The 11,554-nt window shown below is 39.5% G+C and overlaps 1 protein-coding gene across 1 annotated transcript in view; it reads right to left on the reverse strand.

Annotated features, from left to right (window-relative positions):
• LOC115220928 (cilia- and flagella-associated protein 52-like) overlaps nucleotides 1-11,554 on the reverse strand; it is a 54,793-nt gene that overhangs the window by 16,968 nt on the left and 26,271 nt on the right. Inside the window, exon 6 of the mRNA XM_029791128.2 lies at nucleotides 10,639-10,871. Within this exon, the coding sequence (XP_029646988.1) occupies nucleotides 10,639-10,871 (233 nt within the window). The remainder of the gene's footprint in view (nucleotides 1-10,638; nucleotides 10,872-11,554) is intronic.

Here is an 11,554-nt window from a genome sequence, read left to right on the forward strand (position 1 = left end):
GGCCAATATATATATATATATATATATATATATATATGTGTGTGTGTGTGTATGTTTGTGGGTCTGTGTTTGTTCCCCTAGCATTGCTTGACAACCAATGCTGGTGTGTTTATGTCCCCGTCACTTAGCGGTTCGGCAAAAGAGTCCGATAGAATAAGTACTGGGCTTACAAAGAATAAGTCCTGGGGTCGAGTTGCTCAATTAAAGGCAGTGCTCCAGCATGGCTGCAATCAAAATGACTGAAACAAGTAAAAGAGTAATTCACACAGATGACATTCAAAAATTCTAGGTAAGATGTTTAGTGAAAAACCATCCTTGTTCAACACGCTTTGGAAATGTTTGAACACTGAGAAAAGCTATGACAAAGTCTTTACTACATCTGTGGGTAGAGTGAACAGAGAGTGCAAGAGATTTAAACTGGATAATCTAAATCCAGACTTGTTCAAGCGCCTGATTTTCGCTCAGAGACTTACTGCTAAAAAGGACACGGAAGTCAGAATGAAAATTCTCACAAAACTGGAAACGAACCAGGATAGAACTCTCCAGAAACTATCGGAAGAGTGAAACAAGATATTAAAAGTAAGGCACGACACAGAAGAAATCCAATGCAGAAATTGTTTGCGGATAAAACCAGTGTGAAAAAATTAGAAGATGCATAAAGTGTTTCACAAAAAACATGATATATATCAGGAGATAAAACCATGTATGGCATGTGATGGTAGGCACCTGAGAAAAGAGGGTCCATCCAAAAAGGCCAAGTGCTTTCATTGTGGAAACACAGCACATGTTAAATTGCATTGCAGAACTAAGATGATGAAAATTGAAATAGTTTGTCATCAGAGAAAAAATGTTTGTGCAATAAGCAAGAAAATTCATCAAGGTGAGAATCAAAACTTCTAGTGTCAAAATGCAATTAGACATGGGTAGTGACAACTCTATCATAAATGAAGAAACATGGCAACAAATCGGTAAGCTGAAATTCTTTAACCCTTTAGTGTTCAGATTAATCCGTTAAATGTAATACTTTTTTCACTAAAATTATTTTCAATTAATCATACATTATCTAACAGCTTTGAAGTTTCAATGGTGTGATAGTTTATTCTTAGAATGTCAATGTAGGTTAGGTGTGAGGGGCTGGATATGGCCAGTTTGAATGTAAAACATGTAGGATATTTGGGCCGGATATGGCCGGCTTAAACACCAAAGGGTTAAATCAAATAAAGTAGCATATGGTGTTACAGGAAAGAAATTATATTTCATCGCCGAATGTATTTGCAATGTAACTTTTTGAGGTGAAATGCAAAGGACAATCATTTATGTGTTACAAAATTCCCTAAACCTATTTGGCACAGAATGCATGGAGTTATTTAAAATATGGGACACCTCCATTAGTGTTCTCTGTGAAAATGTAGTCAGAACATTTAAAAGTTCAAATGAAGTCAAACAACTGAGACAAAAAATTGAAAAATCGTTTCTAAATATTTTTTAGGAAGGATTAGGTTGTTGCACTAAAACAAAAGCAAGGATCATGGTAAAAGAAAAGGCAACACCTGTTTTTAGGCCCAAACGGAACATGCCATTTGCAGTGTTGGGCCAGGTCAGTAAAGATCTAGGAAGTCTAGCTGTAATTGATAAAAGTCAACCATTCAGACTGAGCAGCTCCGACAGTTTATTTCTCTTTTTCTATTTTCTCTTTTACTTGTTTCAGTCATTTGACTGCGGCCATGCTGGAGCACCGCCTTTAGTCGAGCAAATCGACTCCGGGACTTATTCTTTGTAAGCCCAGTACTTATCCTATTGGTCTCTTTTGCCGAACTGCTAAGTTACGGGGATGTAAACACACCAGCATCGGTTGTCAAGCAATGCTAGGGGGACAAACACAGACACACAAACACATACACACACATATATATATATACATATATACGACAAGCAGCTTTCAGTTTCCGTCTACCAAATCCACTCACAAGGCATTGGTCGGCCCGGGGCTATAGCAGAAGACACTTGCCCAAGATGCCACGCAGTGGGACTGAACCCAGAACCATGTGGTTGGTTAGCAAGCTACTTACCACACAGCCACTCCTGTGCCTTTTATGTAAATAAAAAAAATAAACAAAGAGTGTGTGTGGATTTTTCGACTGGATTAAATGACTGTTTACTTGAACTCAACTATCCATTACCAAGCCCAGAAGTGTTCTAAAAAATAAATTGAGGAAAAATTTTCTTGAAGTTAGACCTCTCAGAGTCCTATCTACAGATACAGGGAAAGGAAGATTGTGCACACCTTTTAACAATCAACACACACCATGGATTGTAATAAATTCAAGCAGCTACCTTACGGAGTAAAAGTAGCACCCGCTGTATTCCTAGAAGTGATGGACACAATGTTAAATGATTGCAACATCACTATCACTTCTATATTTAAGAGATGAAGAATTATTTACATTATTTACATTCGAAGGATATTTGTCCTCATCTTGTTTGTTGTTAACACAACGTTTCGGCTGATATACCCTCCAGCCTTCATCAGGTGTCTTGGGGAAATTTCGAACCTGGGTTCTCATTCCTAAGGTATTTTTCCATGTTGTCGTCGTCGTCGTCATCATTGTTAATGTTCAGATCACTGCTTGGAACTGAACTAACAATAATAATAATAATAATAATAACATCGAAAAATACCTCAGGAATGAGAACCCAGGTTCAAAATTTCCCCAAGACACCTGAAGAAGGCAGGAGGGTATATCAGCCGAAAGGTTGTGTTAACAACAAACAAGATCAGGACAAATATCCGTCAAATGTAAATAATTCACTATCACTTATTTCAATGATATTTTGCTAAAGAGCAAGTCAGTGGAGCAATACTTCAAACATATTAAAAAATAAATGAATATGGGTTTAGACTAACAGAGAAAAGGTATGAATTTTTGATGAAAAAATCAAATATTTGGGTCAAGTAATTAACGAAAGGGGGAAAAGGCCAGACCATCAAGGATGATGGCAATACAGAATATACCTCCCCCAATGAATGTCAAATTGTTACAAGCAGTTTTAGGCTTGGTAAACTACTATCAAGTGTTAAAAATGAGCTGTTAAAAAAGGATGCCAAATGGTTTTGGTCAGAAAAATGCCAGAAGGTATTTGAGGAACTAAAAGGCATGTTAACTTCAGACTTGTCACTTACACACTTCAATCTGAAGTTGAAAACGATACTGCCAACAGGTGCTAGTGAGTACAGGGTAAGTGCAGTACTCCAACACAAATGTGAAGATGGCAGCGAAAAGGCCATAGCTTATGCATCAAGGACGTTCTTGCCAGCGGAAAGAAAGTGAAGTCAAAGTGAAAAAGTGGCATTGGCGATTATATTTGGCATAAAAAAGTTCCACAGGTTTATACATGGTGGACGGTTTAGACTACAAACAGACCATCACCTGTTGCTAACAATTTATGGATCCAAGAAAGGAATTCCAGTACATACAGCAAAACAGGTTGCAGCAATAGGGTGCCATTCTACTAAATTACAACTATGCAATGGAATATTTACCTTTGTAAAAGCTAGGACATGCTGACGGCCTATCCAGGTTAACACCCAGAAATGGCGAACCATTGAAGGACACAGTAACAGCAGCCCTATGAGCTGAGTGGGGAAATTAAACACATAATGTGGAACACTGTATGAGAGTTACCAATAACTGTGGAGGAGATAAAGCAACACAAATCAAAAGTGGTGGTGGTGGTAAACAAGTGCATGGATTTACCAAAGAAATAAACATGAAATTTGGATTAGAAAAATCTGCGAAAGCAACCTTGAAAATAGGAAAACTAGTTATGAGTAACAATATCACACAAGATAAACCAAATGAAATAAAAGATATTAAACCAAAGCAAGACATACAAATACTTAGGAGTCAATGAACCAGATATGATACAACATGCACAGATGAAAGAGAAGATAAGAAAGGAATACTATAGACAAGTTAAACTAATACTGAAAACAGAGCTCAATGCAAAAAAAACAAGAAAATAGGTATCAACGCTTTAGCTATCCCAGTTATAAGTTATGGCTACAATATTCTTAACTGGGCTCAAAATGAATTAATCAAACTAGAGAGGAAAACAAGAGATATAATGGCAGAATTTAGGATGCATCACCCAAAATCTGACATAGAAAGGTTATATATACAACAAGCAGTATCGCCCGGCGTTGCTCGGGTTTGTAAGGGAAATAACTATATAAGCATTTTTAGAGAGTTATAGCCAAAAAATAGCAAAAAATGCATTAAAAATGGGAAAAAAATTATGGTAAATTTTTTTTTAAATCGTTGACTCATCATAGACATTTTTAGAGAGTTACTTCCCCTATATAATAGCGAAAAAAATGCATTAAAATGGAAAAAATTATGGTAAATTTTTTTTTTAATCGTAGACTCATCGTAGACTCATCGTAGACGCATGCTAATACCCAGAAGGGCTCGATATGAATCACGACTATATGATACCCGGTTTTGGTTAAACTGCACCGCAAAATGTGGGAGTAGTTAGGAATGTAAATCGTAGGAGACAGACACCACACAACCTCTCTTTTATATATACAATGTATTGAAGGTGGTAGAAGCCTTATACAGCTAGAAAACTATTATAAAATAATCACCATAGGATTACACAAATACCTAATTCAGAAGCAAGGGAAACTGGTACAAATAGCCACAAAGCTTGAGTAAAACAAAAAACTGTTTTCTGTTTCTAAGGAAGCTGAAAAATACAAGAAGTACCTGATAACTATGACGAAAAAGAAGAAACAACAAAAGTTGTAAAACAACTGAAATCCAAACTAAAACAGGAACAACATATGATAAAACAATGGCAAGAAAACACCCCCTTCGTGGAAAATATTGGGTTAAGCTAAACAGAAAAGAAATAGACAAAGTAAAACCCCAGCAATGAGGTCAACATGCATGAGCATGGTTGCAGCTCTGAGCTGAAACTTAAAGAAAAAAAAAATATTTAAGAAACTCAGGCGCAGGAGTGGCTGTGTGGTAAGTAGCTTGCTAACCAACCACATGGTTCCGGGTTCAGTCCCACTGCATGGCACCTTGGGCAAGTGTCTTCTGCTATAGCCCCGGGGCCGACCAATGCCTTGTGAGTGGATTTGGTAGACGGAAACTGAAAGAAGCCTGTCGTATATATGTATATATATATATATATATATATATATATATATATATATATATATATATTATATATATATATATAAGTGTGTGTGTATGTGTTTGTGTGTCTGTGTTTGTCCCCCTAGCATTGCTTGACAACCGATGCTGGTGTGTTTACGTCCCCGTCACTTAGTGGTTCGGCAAAAGAGACTGATAGAATAAGTGCTGGGCTTACAAAGAATAAGTCCCGGGGTCGATTTGCTCAACTAAAGGCGGTGCTCCAGCATGGCCGCAGTCAAATGACTGAAACAAGTAAAAGAGTAAAAGAGTAAAAGAGTAAAGAGTATTCAAAGCAGAGACTGAAGGATTTTTACTTGCAGCACAAGATCAAAGCCTCCCCACCAGAAATCACCAAAAGCACATAATGAAAAAATACAAATAACTGCAGAATATGTGGTGGTGGAAAAGAAACAATAAATCATATTGTCTTAGGCTGTTCAGTCCTGGTTAAGAAGGAATATATTCACAGACACGACAGAGTTGGGACCTGTATACACTGGAAGCAGTGCCAACACTATGGAAGGACACCAGTACAGGACATAAAAAAAAAACGTCAAACACAATGAGAAACGAAAACATAAACACAAAACCAAGGAAATGGACATTTTTCTTAAAGAACGAAAATATATATATATACACACACACACACACACACATATGTATATATACATTTATATAAAAGTAGAAAGTATACATGGTATACAACAAAGAGAGAATGTATACATGGTGTACATCAGTAAGAAAAAGAAAAATAGTAATAATGATACGATTCTCCTGATACAGGAAGGCCTCTACGGACAATCACCCATCCAAGGCACCCTTGAACACCAAGGGCAAGGGCCCTCTCCAATTCCTGTTCTCCAACTTATAGGTCTACACTTAAAATAGAGCCAACTACTTTTGCCATTTTTACAACTTTCACCCAACTTTGCACCTTCCTCTTTACCTTCACTTTTCTTTACAGGTGAAACTTCACCAAAGAGGAAAGACTCCGTCCTCATGCCTTTCCAGTATCACCCACCAGAGAACCTCTTTTTTCACATGCCACCAGACAAAGGAAAACTGCCTGATCTGCCCTATCAAAAGAAGGCAACAGGGCAACCATCACTATAGATTCAGTCAATAGAGGGATCTCTACGACATGTGACAGCAACTGTTCAACGTAACACCACAAGTCAGTAATGCACAGACATTGAATGGATGAATGCAGAATGGTTTTGTTGCTTTCTGACAGCACATCTATGACGGTAGAGTTTATCCCAAACCATTAGCCTCCCTTGGTAGCACTGCCATACCAAGGATTTCTGGAAATTATCTAAGGTAGTCCATGATCAGAAAGCCCTTTGGAACAGACTAACCAGTTCATTTTCATTGTCACCCAGAGTCTCCCTAAAAACATCATCACACTTCCCTACCACTACTTCTCTGTATATTACTAGAATGGAACATCCACCAATCCCATTGCCCAACTGGTAGAGGGCTGTGAGCACCCGACAATACTCAAGGTGCCAGGTGCCCAGTCTTTCCTTCACCAAGGACTGCAGCTCTATAAAGGCGACAAGCTGCAGAAAGACTTGTCTCAAGAACAGAACTCACACGTGTTTGCCATCTCAGAATCATTGCAGGTGGCATAACTTCAACCAGTGTCTGTGCATCAGAAACCAAGGTATCCCTAAGCCACTTTTTGCAGAGGGTGCTGACAGTAGACTGATACCTGACCATTGGAACATGTCCTTTCCACTAGAAAATAGATAACAGGCATTCCAACCTGATCAAGTAGTAGCATGATGGTCAGGTGATAAATGATAACAGAGGCCCTGTAGGCATTCACCACATCTGCCTGACCTTTCAGGGACAGCTTCCACTCAACCAATTTCTGAATGAAACTGGCCACGCTGTTCATCACTTTATCCCAGTTTTGTCCTCTTGGAGGTCAGGACTGAACCAGACTCCAAGCAATTTAATTGGTCTACCAATCTAGTGATACCTCTCCAGGTGCCCAGCCACAAGCCTACTGACTTGTTGATGTTTATTTTGCTCCTGCCACGGACTCACATTCCTTTACAATGGAGCCTACTGTCTGCACTGTGGAGGCATCCAACACTATGATAGTGACATCATCCGTGTATACCAACACTGCCCTCCTACGTCTCAGTTCCAATGGGATGCCCCTTGATTATTCTAACTTCTGCAGTAATGGCTAAAGAGTCAGCTCATACAGAAGAAGAGACAGTGGCAACTCTGATGGACTGAACAAGCAAGGAAAAATGGTTCTGGGAGGTAGCCATTTACTTCAATCACTAAGCAGGTACTGCTGTGTATTGCAGTGATCCAACCTCTGAAAACAAATCCAAAATAGAAAATATATCTGTAGTGGCACAGTGTTGCCATTGAACATTTTGTCTAATTCTGGGCATGCCAATTTATATTTCTTGCAATTATTTTTCTATTTGACTTGTCACATTTTTGTACCATCAAAATCAAAATCAAAATCAAACCAAATCAAATCAGATATCAGAAAGCAGAACCAAAATCGAAGTCGATCAACATCAATGGAAATTGCAGCTGTGATACCAGTGCCGGTGACAAGTAAGCGAACCATCCAATCGTGGCCGTTGCCAGCGCCGCCCCGACTGGCCTCCATGCCGGTGGCACGTAAAAAGCACCATCCGTTCGTGGCCGTTGCCAGCCTCGCCTGGCCCCCGTGCCGGTGGCACGTAAAAAAACACCATCCGTCCGTGGCCGTTTTCCAGCTCCGTCTGGCACTTGTGCGGGTGGCACGTAAAAAGTACCCACTACACTCACGGAGTGGTTGGCGTTAGGAAGGGCATCCAGCCGTAGAAACACTGCCAGATCAGACTGGGCCTGATGCAGCCTTCTGGCTTCACAGACCTCAGTTGAACCGTCCAACCCATGCTAGCATGGAAAGCGGACGCTAAATGATGATGATGATGATGATGATCTTGTTGGTTGCGATCAGTTACCATCTTTGCGCTTTCTTGTGCCTGCTCCAATTATTCAGTTTACGCACTGCTGTACTCAGTGGGGAGCCCTTGTAGTGGCACAAGCAGCCAGCACCATATCGGATGAGATCTCGGGGCAGCAATTGCTATCTTTGAGACTGGAGCGAGACCTCACCTGCATCCATTTGCAGATACAACGAAATGCACACAGCTTGAGTTGGTATGCTGAGAGCAGCACACTTGCACCTGTTCTGTGAAACTTGTAAATAAACCAGTTGTATGAGGGGCGTTCAATAAGTAATGCCCCTGACCCACTTCCCATAGCAGTAGAGCAACGAAACTTGGCACAGTTATTAGTCTTTTTCTACATAGGAACCACCCAGAGTTACGCATTTCTCCCATCGTTTGATGCAGCTCTGGAGACTGTTTTTGTAGAAGACCCCAGCTTGGTCCTCCAACCACGACGTGACTTCAGAAATCAAGGCTACATCATCTGGGAAACGCTTTCCTTTCAAAAACAACTTCATGGCTGGGAAGAGGTGAAAATCAGAGAGTGCAAGGTCAGGAGTTCATAGCTGCACGCATGTGCTTCTGATCTGGCGACATTGCATTTGTACTTAAAGACTTCTTTCAATGACCATTCCATTTGTCCTGGTATTGAGTTTCCATGGTGAAAATACCCTGATGGAATCGTTCTTGTTCTTCACTGCAGCCCCCACAATTCTTGGGTATATAGTCAAGATGTGAACCCTTGAAGAGCCTCCATTCATCTACTTTGTACAAGATTCCCATGTGTTCAATAATGCCAAAAATATTTGAATATATGATGGTACCAACAAGATGACGGTACCAAGCAAATGATGTTCCAGGAGCAAGAAGCTTGCGTTTCTTCAGTCTAGAAACTGTGCACTTTCTTTTGGTGGTTTAAGGTCTCTCACCAAGTCATTGAGCTCGACTGGGTTGAAGAGTTTGGGATCACCAATTGTTGGTGGTTCACAGTCTACTTCTATCTCATTAGTATCACTAGTATCAGACTCTGATGAAATTTCCCATGTTTCAGGTGCCACAGGTACAGGAGTATCATCTGAGTGTGAAACAGGCCTTATTGCTGATGGAAAATTTGGGTATACTCTTTTACTCTTTTACTTGTTTCAGTCAGTTGACTGCGGCCATGCTGGAGCACCGCCTTTAGTCGAGCAACTCGACCCCGGGACTTATTCTTTGTAAGCCCAGTACTTATTTTATCGGTCTCTTTTGCCGAACCGCTAAGTGACGGGGACATAAACACACCAGCATCGGTTGTCAAGCAATGCTAGGAGGACAAACACAGACACACAAACACACACGCACATATATATATATACATATATATATATATATACATATATACGACGGGCTTCTTTCAGTTTCTGTCTACCAAATCCACTCACAAGGCTTTGGTCGGCCCGAGGCTATAGTAGAAGAAACTTGCCCAAGATGCCACACAGTGGGACTGAACTCGGAACCATGTGGTTGGTAAACAAGCTACTTACCACAAGGCCACTCCTGCGCCTTATGTTATGTTATACAAAAAGACAAAAGTAATGTTTCTGTATAACTCGAAAACCTGATGTGGTAGAGATGAATAAAAAACACCATGAATCACTATTTTCCATATTTATTTTCCATATTTATATTTCAAAACAGATACCATACAGTCAATAAAAAAAACTCAAACAGAGCAGTGTTATCAACTTCGATAACATCTAATATTAACACTCACTCTCTCTCTCTCTCTCCCCCCCTCTCTCCCTCTTCCTCTGTGGATATCTTTATATATAAAAGTCAAGTTGTGTGCTGTCTGTCTCCTACGATTTAGATTCCTAACTACTCCCACATTTTGCGGTGCAGTTTAACCAAATCCGGGTATCTTATAGTCGTGATTCATATCGAGCCCTTCTGGGTATTAGCGCGAGTCTACGATTTTAAAAATAATTTACCATAATTTTTTTCCATTGTAATGCATTTTTTCGCTATTATATAAGGGAAGTAACTCTCTAAAAATGTCTATGATGAGTCAACGATTTTTAAAAAAATTTACCATCATTTTTTTCCATTTTTAATGCATTTTTTTTTGCTATTTTTGGCTATAACTCTCTAAAATGCTTCTGTAGTTATTTCCCTTACAAACCCGAGCAACGCCGGGCGATACTGCTAGTATATGAATATATCTTTACTCTCTATCAACACAATGTATTTATCTGCCTGTCTACCTGTTTGTTCATTTGTCCATCTGTCTGTCTACCTGTCTGTTCATATGCCCATCTATCCATCTGTTCTAGTCTAGCGTCAATCAGTATCTGTTCAATTTATTTATCTCTCTAGTTACCAATATCTATTGCATCACAGACCACTATGTGCAAAATGTATTCATGTATTAAAAAATTCTCTTAAAAAAGGAAGTGAATAACAGTTTCAACGACACTTACTTAGTTTGCAGGAATTTGCTGTGCCTGTCTTTGACAATAGCCACCGTGCCATCACCTGCTCCAACCAAGTACTGCAGTTGTCCACCAGTTGTTATATGACACAGGCTTTTAACACCCATTGAAAATATCTTCTTTGGTGGCCCAATAGACACCAGGATGGCCGTCTTCATTATTACACAAAGGATGTCTCCAGTTGTTGTGCCACAGTAAAATAAGGAATCATCATTTTCTATCTGTTGCAAAGAAATATACAGCTGATAAATACACACACACACACACACACACATACACACACGTGTGCAGGTGAGTGTGCACATGCGTACATATGTGTATTTAGTATAATTTGGATGAAAACCTTATAACGACTATATAAGAACTCTTAAGTTGTTATTTGACTAACACGTGCTATCTTACACTAGGGTATATTCCAGGGCTAGACACACGTGCAGAACTCCTCTTTGTATAAGATTGATACAAGGATAATATAACATGATGATTGAGAATAACAGGCATTAATGGTAGATCACAACAATTGTTTCTGCACCATACACCAGCTTCAAGTTGCTGAGGACCATTATAGAAGATTATTTTTTTATAATGACTATATAATAATTATAAAGAATGATCTGGTGTATGTTGCAGAAACAAATGTTGTGATCTAATATTAAAGTCTGTTAGCCTCCATTCTCATATTATATTATTCAGGGGTCCATCAAGGTTCAGTCCTCAGCCTCCTATTTATCATAGTCCTCCAGGCAATAACAGAGGAATTCAAGACAGGATGCCCCTGGGAGCTCCTCTATGCTGAGGACATTGCTCTAATTGCTGAGTCACTCTCAGAACTAGAGGAGAAGTTTCATGTGTGGAAACAAGGATTAGAATTGAAGGGCCTTAGAGTCAACCTAGATAAAACCAA

Source organism: Octopus sinensis, linkage group LG17 (genome assembly GCF_006345805.1).
Source record: "Octopus sinensis linkage group LG17, ASM634580v1, whole genome shotgun sequence".
Lineage (NCBI taxonomy): Eukaryota > Metazoa > Mollusca > Cephalopoda > Octopoda > Octopodidae > Octopus > Octopus sinensis.